Source organism: Ipomoea nil, unplaced genomic scaffold (genome assembly GCF_001879475.1).
Source record: "Ipomoea nil cultivar Tokyo-kokei standard unplaced genomic scaffold, Asagao_1.1 scaffold2942, whole genome shotgun sequence".
In the NCBI taxonomy this organism is placed as follows: Eukaryota; Viridiplantae; Streptophyta; class Magnoliopsida; order Solanales; family Convolvulaceae; genus Ipomoea; species Ipomoea nil.
Window position 1 is genome coordinate 21,380 of NW_017619370.1, and position 20,944 is coordinate 42,323.

The 20,944-nt window shown below is 36.2% G+C and overlaps 1 protein-coding gene across 3 annotated transcripts; it reads left to right on the top strand.

Moving 5' to 3' along the window:
- Nucleotides 1-4,339: 4,339 nt before the first annotated feature.
- Nucleotides 4,340-13,466, top strand: LOC109162477. 3 transcript variants are annotated; one of them, XM_019311179.1, is made up of 4 exons: nt 4,340-4,350; nt 10,978-12,061; nt 12,130-12,966; nt 13,054-13,466. In XM_019311179.1, exons 2-4 carry the CDS (start codon nt 11,003-11,005, stop codon nt 13,093-13,095), a joined length of 1,938 nt encoding a protein of 645 aa, XP_019166724.1. In that variant the 5' UTR covers nt 4,340-4,350; nt 10,978-11,002; the 3' UTR covers nt 13,096-13,466. The 3 variants fall into 3 exon arrangements, with proteins under 3 accessions (XP_019166724.1, XP_019166722.1, XP_019166723.1); XM_019311177.1 differs by lacking the exon at nt 4,340-4,350 and adding an exon at nt 9,999-10,268 and having other exon boundaries at nt 10,926-12,061; XM_019311178.1 differs by lacking the exon at nt 4,340-4,350 and adding an exon at nt 10,313-10,547 and having other exon boundaries at nt 10,926-12,061.
- Nucleotides 13,467-20,944: the final 7,478 nt, after the last annotated feature.

Here is a 20,944-nt window from a genome sequence, read left to right on the forward strand (position 1 = left end):
ATTATTATATTTTAAAAAAATAAAATCAAACGGTATTCGGTTCAGTTCAATTTTTTACCGAACAGTTCGGATCGGTTTTTTATCAAACCGTTCAGTATACAAGTATCCAATATCATTCGGTTGTTCGGTAAATTACCGAACCAATTGGTTCGGTACGGTTCGATTCGAGAAAACTAAACCGAATTGCCCACCCCTAAAGTTAATTACCGAAATGGTCCCTTGACTATAGCAAAATTACCAATTTGGTCCCAAGTTAACGGTTGACTAACGGTCAAACAAACGGAGGACCAAATTGGTTAAAATTTTTAAAGTTGAGGGACTTAATTGGTTAAAAAAATAGTCAAGGACCAAATTGGTAATTTCGCTATAGTCAAGGGACCATTTTGGTAATTAACTCGACCTATTAATTTTCTTGGTTTGCCTTAGTCAGCTATAGACAACCTAGGTTGATTTACTTCATTGTGATCTTTTGTTTGCTAGAGTCATGATATACTATGGACCATGATTTGCATTACAATGTAGGCCATAAATAAATGTTCATTTTAGTATATTGAAGATTCTTTTTTTTTTTTTTTTTTTGGTAATAGTAAACCAAATAAGGGTATTCAAAAAAAAAAATCAAAAAATGGACATTTAATACACAAAAAATGAACCTTATATCAGTGGTCCACATTACAACTTACAAGTTAACCATGGTACATGATTTTTTTATTTTTTTATTTTTTGTTGCTAATCCCCGCTCGCTCCAAGAGGCACAGGAGCTAGTCCAAGAGAAATCATCATTTGTGTGAATTGAAACCGAGTTATCTCAGAATTCTTCCACACAAAAAAATTCATTTACCACTTAAAATATCCCATTAGATTATGATACATGATTTAATGATTGTAAGCTTGTAAGATTACAAAACGAACTTCATCCAAAATATACCTTCAGCTAATGATGTCGAGTTTTCCTGAGTCAAAGTTAATGTTTTTTATATTGTTTTATTTATGGTTTGTTTGTACACACGGCACCTCCGTATGTGTTGGGCTAACATAAGTGAACGTGACAACACTTTTGTCTGTTCAATAATGCTTTTAATGTTATGAATCCCTACCTTTGTATGTGGCCCAGAGCTGAAGGCATCTTTCCATAATTTTGTTTTAGGAGTGAAAACAATTCCTTTGATTGATTGAAAGAGTCAATAATGGCAGACAGACCACCCCCATTTCAAATGCCATCATATGCAATCTTAGGAACACTGCTCGCATGTGAGGGGGAAAAGCTTTTTAATTAATTTTCCCATTCATTTCTTTTTGGCAATTAGTTGAGGCTATTGAGGAGTGGGTGAGGGTTTGGTCTGCAGAAATGCTGACAATTTTAAAGAATGGAGAGTGTAATTTGCACTAATAAGAGTTTCTTATCAGATCAAAAGGTGTACTCAAAAGACGTGATTGAATTGAAATCAATCAAATGAATACATTTGTTAGGAAATGTAATAAGTTTTGTGACAATTAAGTAGTTGATGGACCAAGACTATGGTCTAATGGTACCCAGGTTGGACTTTCATTGAGTTCGAGCCTCAGTGGAGGTGTTATTGGTTTATTGGTTTTTTTGTGTTTCAGTAGGTTGAGAAAGTATATAAACAGATACTACATAAAAAAAAAAAAGTAGTTAATGGAATTAATATTCAATTTAGTCATCGACTTTGATGATTTTACACAATTTAGTCCTTTGTTACAAATTCTGTTAATTGACTGTTAGAAATAAAGTCTTAATGGTAATTTTTGGGACAAATAGTAAAAGTGGGTGATTTTTATTTTTTTGAAATAAAAGAGCTAATTCATTAATCATACGATGAAAAGTGTACAATAAGATCGATGTAATGATAAAACATTCTTACAATCAGACATTGAAACAAATTTTCAATGCTACACGAAACTTAAATCTCTGACTGTTTTTCAAGATAGAAGCTGAATTCGTTTGGAGAACCTGAAGCTTCTTTGATATTGTTAATGATCTTTCTACTCAAGTCTGACTCCATTGCGTCTCTTCTGTCCATAGACAATATCTCCATTAATCTTAACTACATATCAAGGTTCAGATCTTCTTCGGTGCTCGCGATGAAGCAAACATGCATACTCCATTATCAGATAAATTGTTTCACCTTATGAAAAAAAAACTCGCCAAATAAATGAGAGGAAAACTCGCTAAAGGCACAAGAGGAAATAACTCGCAAACGAAACGAGATGGAATAAATTTAACAAACGAACAGATGAAAATCAAATCTAAAACAGTCAAACAAATCCTAAACACCAAACCACTAACTAATATGTGTGTGTGTGTGTGTGTGTGTGTGTGTGTGTGTGTGTGTATAATTTATTAAACCGCTAAAAAATGGTAAAGAAGCTTGGATCTGGAGTTGGAGATGGTGAGGGACGGTGGTGAAGGAGGAAGAAACGTCGGTGAGGGGCCAGGGGAGATGGTGGCGGTGGAAGAGAGGCGGGAAGAGGTGCCGGCAGCGGAGGAGATGCCGAAGGACATGCGATTGAGAGACGGTCGGAGTAGGTGAAGAAACGAGAGGAGGCCGGCGTCGCCTCCGCAAAACGAGCGGAGGCGACGACCGATCAATGGAGGATGAGGAAAAATCCTTGCAGAAAGAATATTAGGTTAGGGAGCGATAGTAATACTTTTAATAATCATTATAATTAAATTAAAAGAGAGACCAATATTGAAATTAATGAATTGTCCCTCTATTTAACACAAATTTGATGAAATAACAAATGGAGGACTACATTGAGTAAAAACACAAAAGTACAAGACTACATTAAATCACGAAAGTCGTTTAGGACGAAATTGAAAAAAATTATTATAATCGAGGACCATTTTAGATATTAATTCTACTTTTATTAATAGATAACCATTGGATGTTCATAAACGAACATTGGAGATATAGACCTCAATGGATGTCTGTCAAAGAAAATAGCCACTAACCTTTGACAACAACAGATGGTTTTTCATATATATATATATATATATATATATATATATATATATATAGGGTAGTGTTTGGCAATTGTCTTTTAGTTGTTAGTTGATAGTTGATTGATTTAGCTAATAGTTCATGTTGATTGTTGATAGCTGATTGTGTTAGCCATTTTGACCAGCTAATAGTATTAGCTGATTATAGTTATGTGTTTGGTAAATTAGATGTTTACATTTAGCTGATTATATATGAATGACGTATAAGAACATAAATATATTGTGTTATTTACTTAACTCCTAAATTATTCTTATAATTTATTGTTAATTGTTATCGTTGTATTATTATTAATTAATTAATTTTTAACTATATATTATTCTTTGTGTTATTATTAATATTGTTATAATTATAAAGAAATAATCCATAGTTAATAATAATTCAACGTAGCGATTAACACAATTTGTGTTTGTGTGTATGTGAGTGTGTGTGTGTGTGTGTGTGTGAGAGAGAGAGAGAGAGAGAGGGAGGGAGAGGGAGAGGGAGAGGGAGAGAGAGAGAGTATGTGTGTTAGGCAAAGAGTCAATTTAGATGTCGGACTCTAGGCTATTTTGATGATATTAAAAATGTAAATTTCAATGAAAATTAAATAAATATAAACACCACAATAACCACCAACTATTAATGGTAAATTGGTTTTCAAAAAAATAAATAAGGGTAAATTGGACTTTTAAAATAAAAATGCAATAAGTTGATATCTAAGTTACTCAAAGTAGCTTTTCATTTTCAGCTTATTGGCATAAATAAGTTAAGTCATTTCTTTTTTTTACCAAATACTCATTAGCTTTTTGACCATTCAAACAAACTAGACTTTAGCTGATAAGCTATATTTTCCAAACACTCACATATAATTCAATTAACCGTTTAAATTTTTTGTTGAAACGGAACATATAATTTAATTTGATATGAATCCATAAAATTTTGTGTTCATGTGTTATTTAATCCATCAAAATTAAACTTTTTAATTCAAACGAGACATATCCTAGTTACTAGTTATGATTCTAATAATTGAAGTTATGTTATTCATGAATCATGTTGTGATAATGTGATTGGAATGTGTGAACAAAATTATGAGAAAAAATAAATAAGAATTGACAAGAAAATATAAAAAACCTCCCCACTTCACTCACATGCCTAAAAGGATAATGTTATATATCTTAAATAATTTAGTAGATGTAGCTAGCAATTTTCATCTTTCCCAATGCTAATTGTGTACTTCCCTTCATTGTGTGACACGAATATAAAATTATGGAAATTAGGGACATTTGATTGCGGAGTTTAAGTTACGAGGATCAATGGAATCTTTGTTTTTGTTTGACGAAGGATGTTGGTCTGCATGAATGAAAATAATTTTCCTCGAGATTCATTCCAATTCCATCTTTTAAGTGGGACTCTGAGGTAAAAATTACTCATATTCCGCATGAAAAGAATGTGGCGACTGACGTGTTAGCTAAGATTGCGATTAAGAAGATTTGTGATTGGATCGAGTTCAATGATCTTTCGAGTGCTCTCTGTAGAATTTTTGAAAAGAATAGCCTGATGCCATGCAACTCTCGAGTCATTTAAGAACCGGGAGTTAACCTATTTTGGGGTCATCCCCTCCCAATTTGTATCAAAAAAAAAAAAAAAAAAAAGGGAGAGATAGAGTACAAATAAGTCACTGAACTATTTAGAAAAAAAACAATTAAGTCATCAAACTCAAATAATTCTTAAATAAGTTATTGAACTCAGAAAAAAAAAAAAAAAAAAGAGCAATTAAAACTTTTAACAGGTTAACTCTAGGTTTTTGCTTATTAAATTGCTAAATATTTATTTTATTTATATTTTTTTATTATAATTCATTAATATATTTTAAAGTAATTATAATCAAAATAGTTTTGTCTTGTCTAGATCTAATTTATTTATTTATTATTATTTTTTTAACAGAAGCTCCCGTGAAAAAATTATAATAATAAATAAATCAATCAAATCTCAACAAGACAAAACTGTTTTGATTATAATTACTTTAAAATCTAATATTATCCAAGTGGATGATGATGATGATAATAATAATAATAATAATAATAATAATAATAATAATAATAATAATAATAATAATAATAATAAACAACGTAAATAACCTAGAGTCAACAAAAACATAGAGTTAACTTGTTAAAAATGTTAATTGTTTTTTTTTTTTTGGGCTCAATGGTTTATTTGCTCTTTTTTTTTTTTTTTCCAGATTTAATGGCTTATTTGAGGGTTATTTGAGTTCGATGGCTTAATTGTTGTTTCTCAAATAGTTCAGTGACTTATTTGTACTTTATCTAAAAAAAAACATCTCCTTTTAAGTTTATTTTTTAATGAAAGAAACTCATAATTATTATTTGAGAATATTTATGGCCCGTTTGGTTCACGGAATAGGCCGGGAATGGCATAGCATTCCCAGTAATAGGTCTATTCCTCTGTTTGGTAACCATTTCTATTACCAGGAATAATATTCCTGGTAATAGCCTATTACCTCAAATAAGGTAATAGCTATTACTAGGGCCCCCCCTGGTATTAGCCTATTACTGAACGCTCAGGAATAGATTTAGAATCTATTTCCTTTTTTACCTCTTTCTTTAACCTAATTTTTTTATCATATATATAAGTTTATCATATGTCACCACCATCGTTGCCACCACCACCATCACCGTCGCCGCCGCCACCACCACCACCATCGCCTCCGCCACCACCACCACCATCGCCACAACCATCGCCGCCCCTACCACCACCGCCGCCCCCACCACTACCACCGCCACCACCACCACTACCACCCCAGCACCACCACCGCCACCACCACCATCACCACCACCGCCACCACCATCGCCGTCGTCGCCGCCACCACCACCCAGCAGCACCACCACCACCGCCACAACCGTCGCCGCCCCCACCACCACTGCCACAACCGTCACCGTCACCACCACTACCGTCGCCCCCACCACTGCCACCGTCACCACCACCACTACCACCCCAGTACCATCATCACCACCACCGCCACCACCATCGCCACCGCCAACACCGCCACCGCCACCACCACCATCGCCACCATCACATATTTTATAAGGGTATTTATGTCTTTTAAAACATATTTCATTTCTATTCCTTAAATCAACCAAACACTGTAATATAATTCCTAAAGTCTATTCCTTCCACGAACCAAACAATAGAATACAATTCCTATTCTATTCCTTGTCTATTCCATTCCTTATGGAATAGCATTCCTATTACCTCAAAATTCATTCCGTGAACCAAACGTGCTGTTAATGAATAAATTATGCTCATGCTTTTAAAGAATTTAACCTAAAATATTATAATAAATTTAATTAGAAGTTATGACAAATTTATATGTATCTGAATTAATTTAATTTTTATTTCTCAACTATTTTTTTATTTTACTTCTCAAGATTATATCAATCTAATTAGATAGTATGACAAATTCTTAAAAATTAAAATTAATTCTAATGTTATTTTCTCGACCATTGTTTATTATTATTTGGGGGTTGGATAGGGGGTGGGGTTTGCTTCTCCTAGTTAAATTAACCGTATTTACAATGGTGTGAGAACAATTAATATTGACATATTTTAAATACTCAATATCAAATGTGATTTTTAAAAAAAAAAATTGAGAAATAAATAAAAAAAAAGTACAGCTATCTTCATCTCTGAAATACTATCACTTTCAAAGTGATAAATGTCAAATATACCTTTGAACTATATACTAAAAATCTAAAATGCAATTAGGCTATCTGACTAAAACAAAAAAAAAAAAAAAAAAAAACAAAAAACAAAAAAAAAAAAAAAAAACTTTCAATTGAACTCTTAAACTTATTAAAAATGTGCAACCGACTATTTGACCTATAATAACATATTTTTCCCAAGTCATCCGTCATGTAAGATGCCACACTGATTAATAATTTTTAATCTTATTTTTTAAAATTACTCCATAAAATAATAGTCTGTAGATTCAAAAAATACAACAAAACTCGCATGGCAGCTTGGCTACCATGGTTTCTTCGTCCATGTTAATTTGGATGGAGGGCGAAGAAGCTTGGTGGCTTTCTCCGCTGTTGGTAACTTTTTTTTAGTTTTTAGTTTTTAAAAGTTTTGAATGAGATGCTACGTCAGATGCCATGTAAGCAAAATTACCAAGTTATCTTTTGTAAAATGTTAAATATGTTAATTTCATAACTTTAATCAGTTTAAATATTAAATTGAGTATTTTTTAATTCGATGGTCTAATTGCATTTTGGTATATAGTTAGAAAGCCTATTTAATCATTATCTCTGCTTTCAAAAGTAGGTAATACTATCATATCATCATATTTGTAATTCACTCACAATATATAACATCATAATAATAACATCTAACTCTATTAAAAAAAAAAAAACTCAATGATAATAATTATAAAGAATAATGTAATTCCAAAAACAGCATTAAAGTTGCAATCCACCCTCACACAATTAAAATTGACCTAGAACAATCCATATTCATCATTTTCATGAAATTAAAATCAATAGTAGCTTCCACTCTAAATAATCCCTTAAAATGGCACTACAATCCATTTTAGTAATTATTTTTCAACAAATCTTGTACAAATGCATCATGATTGAATATATATATATATATATATATATATATATATATAGAGAGAGAGAGAGAGAGAGAGAGAGAGTTAATACCCAAAATAGTCCCTCGACTATGTCGTAATTACCAATTTGGTCCTCGACTATCATTCTTACCCAATTAAGTCCTCAACTATTCAATTTTTACCCATTTTAGTCCTTTGTCAATTTGACTGTTTGTTGACTGTCAAAAATGGAAATAAAGTTGTAATTTTACAAGTTTTCTCCTTCCTCCGCATTTAGCAGCGCTAAACCATGTAGCAATAAGCTCCGGTTGGGTTCTAAACCTGTCAGTATCGACGTAGTGGTTGTGCATCGGATAGCCCATGAATTTGATTTTCAACGATTTTTTGACGATCGAAATCTGATCGGAGTGTATTGCTGCATGGTTTGGCGCTGCTAAATGGAGAGGAAGGAGAAATCTTGTAAAATTATACTTTTATCCCGACTTTTGACAGTAAACAAACAGTCAAATTAATACATAGGACTAAATTGGGTAAGAATTGTATAGTTGAGGACTAAATTAGGTAAGAATTGTATAGTTGATGACTTAATTGAGTAAAAGTTACATAGTTGAGGACTTAATTGGGTAAGAATGGTAGTTGATGACCAAATTGGTAATTATGGCATAGTCGAGGGACCATTTTAGGTATTAACTCATATATATATATATATATATATATATATATATATATATATATATATATATATATATATATATATACTAGTTCAAATGCGGACACTGCCTCCCGTGCAGTCAATTCAAATTCACCACTAAATATGTGTAAATACATTACACAATGTTCAGAAATGCACCAAAATAAAATGCACTAATACACCATAAAACACAGCACACACCAAAAACTGCACCCCATTTTATAGTAAATTTATACATACTTAATGGTAAGTGACCATACAGCCACACAAAATATATTATCTATACCAGAATTTGACCCTACAAAGATTCACCTTATAAAGTGAAATCTAAATTATGGTATACCAAATGATGGTAATATGGTCACGTAGCATTCTTTAATTTAAGTTGAAGAAAGAGAAACATTTGGCGCTTAGAAACTAGAGAGTGGGCGCAAATGGCGCCTTTGAATGTGTCCAAAACACCATCGCATGTGGGTGTTATTTCACCTTTAATTTGTCCACAACCAATGAAAAAGTAGCTTTGTTCTTTTTAATGTTCTTTTTCTCAGTCCAATAAATACAACAATATAATTATTACATTGTTCACATATTAATATTAAATCATTACACACCTATAATAACTCCAAAACAAACGAGATTAAGTATGCTAGCTAAATATTATAACAAAAATGGCTTATTAGTGAAAAAAACATTAATATTTATATCTCATGACAATTATATTTACATGTTTAATTGTTATCAATTTAATATTAGATATTTATCTTTCGTGATAATTATATATATATATATATATATATATATATATATATATATATATATATTAATGACAAATAAAGAGAGACTCTAAGACGGAGTCAACAATTTTTTTTTTTTTTTTTTTGAAGATGGAGTCAACAATTTAGATTTAGAATTTAGTTAGTTTTTTTTTTTTTTTTTTTTTAAAAATGTTGAGTTTATCTAGAAATGCATTCTATATTGTTAAAAATTATACTCTATAGCTTTGGAAAAATTACCCAAATGCTATGGATTTTTTTTTTTTTTTTTCGAATTACATAAGATCTGTTAGATTTTTCCAAATGAAATGTTGTCATTGATTCTTAGGTTTTTCTTGAGATCTTGTTTCAATGTAAGTGTGCTTACACGCACAATGTTTTTTAGGAGTTTCGTTTGAAAAATTTTAGTTGTTTGGAGTAGACAGCTCAACTTGGAGTCAAAGTCTAAAAATGCAAGTAGCGAGAGTAGAGAGGGATGGCAATATGACATATTGGCATGTGACTCCTATGGATAGTTTATAGTTGATTCATGAATAACAAATTGTAGACAGGAACACAAAATCAAGTCCTAGTAGTCGCAGTGTGAGATTTTCTTGTGGAGTCACTTTTTTTGTGAAATCAGACACCGACCTCACTTCATAAGTCGTTGAGTTACTGTGATTTATCCCTCCACAATCTTATTAGATCGAAGTTTGGGGATCTTAAGTCGAGGGATTTCACCTATGTGGGCAAGAGTGGGCAAGAGAGGGATGGCATGTGGAGATGTGCAAATATGGGTGTAGATAGGAGTGGTCCAATTCTTCTTCCCCATCATCATCAAATAAATTGCCGCGAAATTAAGGGTGTTTGGCTATAACTGTCAGCTCCCATAAATTCATTATTCTAATATTCAACGGTTTGTACATTACCCTTGCTTGCTACTATAGTCCCTACACCTCACCACTGTTCTGCCTCTACTGTCCACTCACCACTCTGCTCTAAAGTACACAACCAACTGCCCTAACCAAACCTATTTTCTCTTCTCTCTCTCTCTCTCTCTCTCTCTTTCTTTCTGCGGTGGTTTCGTTCCCTTCTTTAGTGCCTTCAATCAAGGCAAGAATTCACCAAGAGCCTGCAATCTCTCTCTCTTTCTCTCTCTGTCTCTCCCCCCTTCTCTGTTCTCTTTCACACAGGTATGAAAGAATGGCTCCCAGAGATTTAATTTCATCTTTTCTTTGGCTGTCCATTGATGGGTTCTGTGTTTCTTGGAAAGGGCATTTCTTGATTTTTTTATTTTCCTGCTCAATTCTTGGAACCCACATTGCGTTTTTGGTTCAAGATTGTTTCTTTTACCTCAATTTTGTCAAAACTTTGTTGTTGAATGTTTGGTTGAGTTATGTGTGTTAGTTAAACCTCAATTATGGTCGTAGCTGGCTGCTCACCATCTTCTGGTGGCGCAGTTAATTTAGCAAGTAAATTTTTTCTTCAATTCCCATTACTTTTGCCCTACGCATTCATCATATCTTAGTACTTTGGTTGTTCCAAGAATAATTGTTTCTTCTCATTTTTTGTTTTTTTTTTTTTTACCTTTTTATATTCTCTTGGAATCATGCTTGTGATTTACATTTCTGATTTACCAAGTAATACTTATGACTGTTATGTATATATATATGTGTTGAGATTGTCATCCTATGAATGAGATCTATTACCCATTAGAACCCCAGAATTTACCTATTTATAAAGCTCTAGATTTACCGTATTGTAGTTAAATAGTGAAAATTTGTTTTCCCTATATTTTTGTTTGCTGTTCTTGATTTCAACATTTTGGTTTCTGGGTTTCTTGTTTGCAGTTACTGGTAATAGGGCAAATTGTGTGTAATTTTGAATTGGCAAAACGAGTAGGAGAAAGTGATATCTTTGAGGGATAATGGAGAAGAAGCAGCTGAATTTCAATGCCCCGCTTATATCGGTGAGGAGAATGTCGTCGATTGTGTCTCAACCCGAGGAAGTGATTAGGAAGACGATTGGGAAGGCGCCCCCGAACAGGCAGCAATCTCTGCCCGTGCTAAAGTGTAAGCGGGATGTGGGCGAGGTGACTAAACCGGCTGCAGTTCCGTTTGTGTGGGAGCAAACTCCCGGGAGGCGAAAACCCGAGAACGAGAGGAAAGCCTATGCCTATGAGGAGCCTTCGAGTACTACCCCAAAGCTCCCTCCAGGAAGGATGCGGGATAGTATAAGATTCTATTCGGGCGAAAGGCCTCGAAGTCAGAATATTTACAACGCTCATCCTTGGAATGATCATGCTGCTTTGTTGGATAGCTTGGTTGAGAGCATGTATACGAAAGGGGAATCCGATGGGGAAAGCAGGGACGAGGCGTATTCTGATGCAACCGACACGCTATCCCCGAGCGAATCTTTGTCGTTGAACTGCAGTATAAGTGGCTTGAGTGGCTACCAAGGCCTCGATGTAAAACCGTCCGGAGCCTTTGCTGTCGATGTGCAAACTCGAGACTTTATGATGAGCCGGTTTTTGCCCGCAGCGAAAGCCGTGGTTTTGGAGACGCCTCAATATGTTCCAAAGAAGGAACTTGTAGTAGTAGCCGAGCAACCTAAGCCCCCGGTGAAAAAGGTTATCCCGGTTGAAAACAAGCCTCTGCCTATCCAGAAATACGACCCTCACGTTATATCACATTATAGCAAGTATACCGAGAACATTGCTAGCGAAAGTGAAGACGAAATGGATGAAAACGTGCCCGAGAAACAACACAAACGGTCGGGTATATCTTGGAAGCTCTTCCCCCGCCTTTGTGTAAAGAACTCGTTGTGCCTTCTAAGTCCTTTGCCGGGAATGAAAAGTAGAACACGAGCTCCTTCACCCGCACCTACACCTCCCCCGCCAGCTAAAGATATAAAACGGCTGACCAGAAACGCTTACAGCGGACCCCTTAACATGCCCCGAAAAGCTTATAGTGGACCTCTTGACAAGGTAGAAATCGTAACACTTAAACTATATTAACCATTACTCTCTTTTACTAAATTCCCGTATTTGTGCAGCAAGTTTGTGAGGCCATGTACAACAAAAGATTTCATCCCCTATCGGGGGAGCTGTATAAAGTTGCTGATAACAAAAGGGCGCCTAACCAGCTGCCTGGTTACGATGGACTGTCTCCACACAGGAACTCCAGAAGTGGTGCAATATCTCCCTACCGAAATGTTGCTCCACGATCACCGTTTAACGAAGGTGCTAGGTTTCTAGGAGTACCGAGGGAAGTTGAGAAGGCCAGTGGTTATGTTCGAGATACTCCTAGAAAGAGCACAGGTAAGATAGCCTCGGATGAGAAAACGGTATATGTAGATTCTGTTAATAACGTAGAAATTCCAAGTCAAGATTTGGCATCTTCGAAGCCCAAGAGTGTTGTTACTGGCTCTAATGAGAATCTAAAGAATCTAATAAGAAACATACGAGTTGTAGATGTGAGAAGAAAATTCAACCCCGAATCTTTGGAGCTGGCTGAAAAGGTGCTAGCTTCTACCACATGTGTATCAAAGCTCAGAGGCGGCCTTACAGAGAAGAAGGATGCTTCGAAACTAAATTCGGACTCCAATCAAGAACTCGGTTCGTTAGAATTGGCAATTGTGTGCACCAATGGGAATATAGCTTCGGGCAATGAAGATAACTCGAAGCCAGATGATGAGAGCAACTCCTCACAATCGCCATTACCCCCGCCCTTACCCAAATCCCCTTCTGAATCGTGGCTTTGGCGTACACTTCCTTCTGTTCCTTTGCAGAATCCACAGAAACCGAGACCAAATGCTACCAAGACTGCTACCAAATGGGAGACGATTGTGAAATCGTCGAATTTACATCACGACCACACCCGCTATTCTGAGGTTACTTCTTTTTTTTTCCTTTTAATAGAAGTTCGTGTTTGAGTAACCACATTTATTTGATCGGGCTACCATTTTTTATTCGAACAGGAACTTGTTCCTCACAGTTCTCGTCAGCAAAAAAGAGTTTAGAAGCCGAATGCCAACCTCAAGGATTCATTTACAGTAATGTGGAGCATCTCGCTCCTGTATAGTCAGTCTCTCTATATACGAGGTATCCAACTTTCTTGATTTTTTTGCCCCTGGTTTTTCCCTCTTGATTGTTTTTTAGTGAGGGTACACCAGGAACAAGTTTTTATTTGTCGAGTGCATAATTTATAGCTGAAGTTTATGAATTCTTCGAATGATGTTGTAGCGAGCTGAGAAAAAAAAAAATCCGAGTTTTCTCACTGTAGATTTCTACTTACATGGAACATGTAAACTTCCTTGAAATGAATGGGAGGTGTTTGTTTATCTTTTATCGTCTTTGTTCAGTTATATGGCTATGGCTGTGGTTTCCTTCACAACGTTTAGAATCTACGGAACAAAATTGCCATTTGATTCATTTGGATTTGCAGTACATTCAAATGCTATATTTCTAACACCTAAAAATCTGTATGCTTATACAATCCACTTGAGCACCTAAAGAACTAAAACTATGCATTGGTCCAGCAAGTGGTTAAAGAAGAAAAGGCTGTAAAATGTGTGTTTTCTACTTTTGGTCTCTTCAAGTTTATTATGCAAATTAACAACCTATCAAGTGGGTCAGGATCTTCTTGAATTCATCAGAGTTAAGCTTCATAACTTCTTTGAAAAAATGTAGAAACTTGGAGAATTTGGAGGTGGGTGAAAATTATTATTTCTTCCATAGAACTCTTCCCAAATCCATTGCAAATTTTCTTCCCAATGCACACAATCGCCCAGGGCAGAGCACAACACCTCATACTATTGTGGTACTTTGCTCCATGTTGTGCGTCTTCTTCTGTTTTCTTGAAGGCATTTGAAGTAGTAGTATTTCCTTGTGCTGCATCAGCAACAGGATGAGACTCAATCTGTGTATCCTGCTTTTCTACATCTTTCATTAACTTTTCAATTTCACTCATAAACCTTTCAATGTGTATCGAAAAAAGTTCCATCTTAAAGCCTGGAGTTAAAAACTAAGCATTGTTGAGAAAGTATACGAACAGATATTACAATGTAATAGAGCCAGTAGCATTCAAATATATATATATATATATATATATATATATATATATATATATAGAGGGAAGGATGGAAACGGTCAGCACTGTCGAGTACCGCAGTACCGCATCCTGTATGAGCAGAAACAGTTGGGACCTATCAGGTCGGGGCGGGGTATCCGGCAAGGCGACCCCTTGTCGCCATATCTTTTCCTGTTGGTAACTGAAGGCCTAAGTACTTTGATTGAGAACAGGATGAGTAGGGGACTGTTGCACGGAGAGAGGGTTGCGAGAGGGGCACCTCCGATCTCGCATCTCTTGTTCGCGGATGATTGCTTTTTATTTTTAAGAGCCAACTTTGCCGAGAATCAGCAAATGAAAAAGGTGTTAGATGTCTATGCAGAGGCTTCAGGTCAGATGGTTAATTATGACAAGTATGTGGCTTGCTTTAGCACTAATTTTGATCAGCAGGGAAGGGAAGATGTAATATCTGTCTTGGGTGTCCGGCACGGAGACACTGCAGGGCGATATCTAGGCTTGCCGTCGTTGGTCGGGCGGAATAAGAAGCAGATTCTGGGCTTCTTGAGGGATAAGGTACTGGAACGTGTGCGTAGTTGGAAAACACGATTCATATCAAGAGCAGGTCGTGAAGTGTTACTGAAGAATGTCTTGCAGGGCTATGCAATGATGGTGTTCATGTTACCAGTAAGTCTGTGCAATGAGATTGAGATTATCCTAAGCCGCTACTAGTGGAGTGGCACGGTCAGTGAGGCACGTGGAGTTAGGTGGAAAGCGTGGCGTGGATTGTGTGCCCCGAAGGCTAAGGTGGGCATGGGCTTCAAGAAATTAAGGGAGATGAATCTGGCTCTGTTGGGAAAGCAAGCATGGCGCTTACTGACGCGTCCCGAGTCCTGACTCCCTTGTTGCACGGGTTTATAAAAGTAATATTACCCTAATATCTCATTTTTTGTTAGGAATATAGTGGAATAATACGGAAGCGAAGAATCAAAAATTGAGAATTATAGAAGTTAAATAATAGGGAAAATATATAAATAAAGAAAGTTGTATAGAATGACAAATAAATAACCAAAATGGGAAATATAAAAATTATATATATAATCTCACAAAAGAGAATAACAAAATAATATATATATTTATAGAGAATACGTGAAGGCAGAAGACAAAATGAATGAATTCAAATGTTGTATTGATGTAATGAGAGATGCATTTACAGAGCAAAATACTAATGCTATTTATATACTCAAATGAAGAGATAAAAACGGCATGCACAGCAGAAATCGGAGAGGACGTGGATACATGCGACGTGTTGCGCTGCATGATGAATTATGTTAAGTCAAAGATAGTCAATATTAATTATGGAATTGAGTCACCCGTATTATTTTTCTAACAATCTCCACATTGGACCAAATCCACTGTGGGAATTAACAACTGAACAGCCGACTAAACTCAAACACTGTTTGAACTTAGCAATAGGAAAAACTTCAGAATAGCAGGATGGATAACCATCAACTTCCTATGCGACTGAAAGAGCATAAGCAACCATATTGGTTTCATCATCACTAGCATACCTAGCAAGTTTTTTAATTGTCCTCCTAGGACGATCCATAGCAATGGAATACTCTCGTTGTGGCTCGACGAGAGGTGCGACGCTAGTAGATGCATCATCTTTAGTATTACCATCAGTTGTAGTAATACTATCAATAAGCCTGAACTCAAACTCCACCTTCTCACCAGTACTTTGTGTCTCAACTGTACTGGGAACTTTTCCAGAAGAAAGTAGTGCATTTTCATCAAAAGTGATATCTCGACTCAGAATGATTTTTTGAGAATCAAGAGACCATAGACGATACCCTTTTGACTCAGAAGCATAACCAAGGAAAATGCATTTGACAGCTCGAGGGTTTAATTTACCCGTACTGGAATGAGCATATGCAGGACATCCAAAAACTCTTAAGATAAAGTAATCAATAGGATTACCTGACCAAACTTCCTCTGGAATTTTGAAATCAAGGGATGAATGTGGAGATCTATTTACCAAATAGCAAGCAGTAGAAACGGCCTCGGCCCAAAAATCACGCAGTTTCCATAACCCAGCATTAGAGAGCATACAACGAGCTCTTTCTAATAGAGTCTTGTTTATACGTTCGGCAACACCATTTTGCTGGGGTTTACCAGGCAAGGTCTTGTGCCTGGCGATTCCATTTGCCGCACAGAAGTCATTGAAATCTGACTCACAAAACTTCAAGTCATTGTCTGTCCTAAGCTTCTTGACTTTTTTACATGTCTGAGTCTCAACAAGTATTTTCCACTTCTTGAAAATAGAAAATGTCTGATTTTTATATTTTAGGAAATAGACCTAGACTTTACGAGAAAAGTCATCAATAATAGACGTACAATATCTACAACCTCCCATAGACTGGAACTTAGTCAGTCTCCATAAATCGGAATGTATATATTCCAATACATCTTTGGTACGGTGTGTAGCAGTAGTGAAACTAACCCTCTTTTGTTTTCCAAAAACACAATGCTCACAAAATTGTAATTTAACCGTACCTGAACCAATAATGAAGCCTTTCTTGCTCAGGAGATGCATGCCTTTCTCACTCATATGCCCGATACACATATGCCATAATTGAGTGAGATCCGCATCAGACATCGATGAGGATACTGCTACTGAACCTGTTACAGTACTGCCATGCAAGATGTACAAGCTTCCAGAACGAGAAGCTTTCATGAGAACAAGAGAGCCTTTTATGACCTTCAGAAGTCCACCTTCAGCTATGTACTTGCACCCAAGAGATTCCAAGGTGCCCAAGGATATCAAATTGCGTTTCAAATCAGGAATATACCGAACATTTGTAAGAGTCCTGATAACGTTATCATGAGTTTTAATCTGCACACTTCCAAATCCACTAACCTTGCATTGGGTATCATTACCCAGCAAGACAACTTCACCATCAAGCGATTCCAGAGAGACGAACCAGTCTTTGTGAAGACACATGTGGAATGTACAACCAGAGTCTAGAATCCACTCAGTTCTGCTCCGTTTGCAACCGGAGCTAACAGATAACATAACATCGCCTTCTGAATCACTTTTAACAACACTAGCTTTAGCGGACTTTTCTTTTCTCTCTCTTGCTTGTTTTTCAACTTGAAGCATTCAGTCACATCATGACCCTGCTTCTTGCAGTACTTACAGGATTTGTTGGACTTACGTCTTTTGGACTTGGATCTAGATTTTTTATTGTCACTCTCTGTTTCAAGTGAGCGACCCCTTATAGTCAAGCCTTCACCTTTGTCCTCAGACTTAATTTCAAAGTCAAACTTTTCTTTGGACAATAGATTTGACTTAACATTGTCGAAAGTAAGGGTGTCACAACTATTACCATACAGCATAATTTCTTTGAAATGCTTGTATGATTTAGGGAGAGAGACAAGCAATAAAACAGCGCAATCCTCATCGTCAATTACGACATCAATATTTTCCAAGTCCAATAAAATAGAATTGAATTCATCCAAGTGAGATTTAATAGAAGTACCTTCCGTCATACAGATTGTGTATAAACGCTCCTTCAGGCGTAGCGTGTACGCCAGAGTTTTGGCCATGTAAAGCGTATCCAGTTTGGACCATAAATCTGACGCAGTCGTCTCACTTACTACCTCACGTAGAACCTCTTTAGACAGACACAAAAGAATGGTTGAATGTGCCTTGTCATCCAAATCTTCCCAAGTTTCATCTGTCATTGTAGCCGGTTTCTTCTTCTTCCCAGCTAGCGCTTTCTTCAAACCGTTCTGGATTAGAACGGCTTCCATCTGAACCTTCCAGATAGAAAAGCTAATTTCCCGTCAAACTTCTCGATATCGAACTTGGTAACAGTCGACATCTTTGAAAATAATTTTCCATTAAACCACTCTGATACCACTTGTTAGGAATATAGCGGAATAATGCGGAAGCGAAGAATCAAAAATTGAGAATTATAGAAGTTAAATAATAGGGAAAATATATAAATAAAGAAAGTTGTATAGAATGACAAATAAATAACCAAAATGGGAAATATAAAAATTATATATATAATCTCACAAAAGAGAATAACAAAATAATATATATATTTACAGAGAATACGTGAAGGCAGAAGACAAAATGAATGAATTCAAATGCTGTATTGATGTAATGAGAGATGCATTTTCAAAGCAAAATACTAATGCTATTTATACACTCAAATGAAGAGATAAAAACGGCATGCACAGCAGAAATCGAAGAGGACGTGGATACATGTGACGTGCTGTGCTGCATGATGAATTATGCTAAGTCAAAGATAGCCAATATTAATTATGGAATTGAGCAACCCATATTATTTTTCTAACATTTTTGGATGCAGAATCTGGTGGAAACCCTTCCTATATATGGAGGGGAATTGTGGAAGCGAAGAATGTGATTAAAAGGGGTATTTGCAGGAGTATTGGAGATGGGCGCACTACGACAATCGGGAATGATCCTTGGCTCACAACTACAGTTGACCCTTATGTTAGAACTACTCTACATCCATCCGTGAAAGAAGCCCCCGTGGTGTCCTTAATAATCCCAGCTGGCACGGGCTGGGATACAGATTGTGTGAAGGACATGTTCGATGAAGGTGAAGCGAAATGCATTCTCAATATCCCGGTAAGTAGTAGAAACCCTCCAGATGATTGGGTGTGGAAAATGGAGCATAAGGGGAATTATACTGTGAAATCTTCATATAGGATGCTGGCTGGTGAATTCAGTACTAATAAACAATGGAACCTCATTTGGCAGTTGCATGTTCCACCCAAGGTCCGGTTGTTTTGCTGGCAATTTGCACACGGAATACTGCCTACCAGGGATGCTTTGTTAGCCAAACATGTTGCGTGTCATATAGTATGCCATATGTGTAGGGGTGAGGACGAGACCTCAGCACATCTATTCCGGGACTGTCCGCATGCCGTCGCGATCTGGGCCTCACAAAACCTGCCTCCAACGGTGCATGCTTCAGGTAATATTGCTGACTGGTTTATGGAGCTTTTGGCTAATCTGAATGGAGATTTACAATGCAGATTTGCCATGTTATGTTGGGGGATATGGGGGAGTAGAAACGACCATGTCTGGAAGGGGTTGGCATTCGCTGCTGACTCGGTTCTGCATAGTTCCCTTACTTTTTTGACAAACTGGCAGGCTGTGAATTCTGCAGATGATGGGCATGACGGCTTGCATGAAGGGGAGGCCAAATGGAAAGCACCGGGAGTGGGGAGGCTTAAGCTAAACACGGATGCAGCAGTGGACGTGAATCTAAGTGTTATGGGGTTGGGATGGGTTATGCGGGATAATCAAGGTGGTTTTCTTGCTGCTAAGGGTGTGCAGCTGCCGGGGCAATATTCAGTGGTGGAGGCGGAAATGGTTTGTGTACGGGAAGCTCTTACCTGGTTGAAAGATACAGGGATGGGGATGTGGATGTGGAGATGGATTCGCAAATGTGTTACTATACTTTACGGTTAGGAACTTTTGGTTATTTAGTGGATGATATAAAACAAGTTGCCTCTACGGTAGAGGGGGTTAACTTCGATTTTGTAAAGCAATCTGCGAATCAGGTGGCCCATGTTATAACACGGGCAGCCGTTTCATTAGCAGGTTGCGGGGAGTGGTTGGATACACCACCACCCTATCTTGTTGCTACTCTTTTGACCGATTTAATGAATTAAACTTTGTTCCTCAAAAAAATATTCAACAGTCAACTAATTGGCCTGACAAGAAATGCATCAAGACAAAAGAAATTTTTAATAATGTAGTTATTATTAAATTTTTTAGTTCATTAGATCGATGTTTTTTTTTTTTTTGAAGGACATCTTTTTTAAATTTTCATTATTGTTAATATTCATATATATATATATATATATATATATATATATATATATATTTTAATATTCATATTGATTCAATTAATTCTATATTATTTTTAACCTTTTAATCAATAGGAGGGTTGATATAAAGTGAAAGTAACTTGAGAAAATGAGAAGTTTGAATTGATGCTGAACAAACAAAAACCATTCAATTAATTCTATATTATTTTTAACCTTTTTCTAGTACTACTGACTTTATTACAATATAGTACATGTTCATATCTATTTTCTCAACCGTCAATACCGACCTACTTAGGCTCGAATCCATTACCTTCCTTTTGAGAGAGTCATTTCATGTCACTAGACCACAAGGCCATTGGCAACTACAATATAGTTAATCCTGCAATACATACTAAAAACATTAAGCATTAGGGAAATATGTCTCTAAATAGGCACTTGAAATAAAATAGATTAATATAGTAAACTGTGGAAACACAATATAGAAATGAGAATGAGTAAATGCAGACTCATCATAAGCAACAAATGTGTTTGCTATTCTGAATATTAAGTGAACAATAGTGTGAATGAGTAACATGATATGTTACTCCGCATGTTGTATACTTCTATAATACTTGTATGCTATATATTTACCTCAGAATGAAGTGCAGTTAATAGATACATCCAACCAAAGATAGCAAGCTAACTATGAGGAATTGAGAAACAAGATCATATAACTCTACCAAAAAAACAGACTAACTGCAATGAATATAGACTCTGATGGATATATTGGAAATGACCCAATAATAATAGAGACACGGAGTCTGGGAATGTAAAACCCGAGCAGCCCAAGAAAAGTCTCAAGCCCGGAGCCGACTTCCAAGCTCATAATGATGGACTTTGGTTTAGTCTTGTGGCCCACCATATGGGCCTGACTTAGTCTCGTGGCC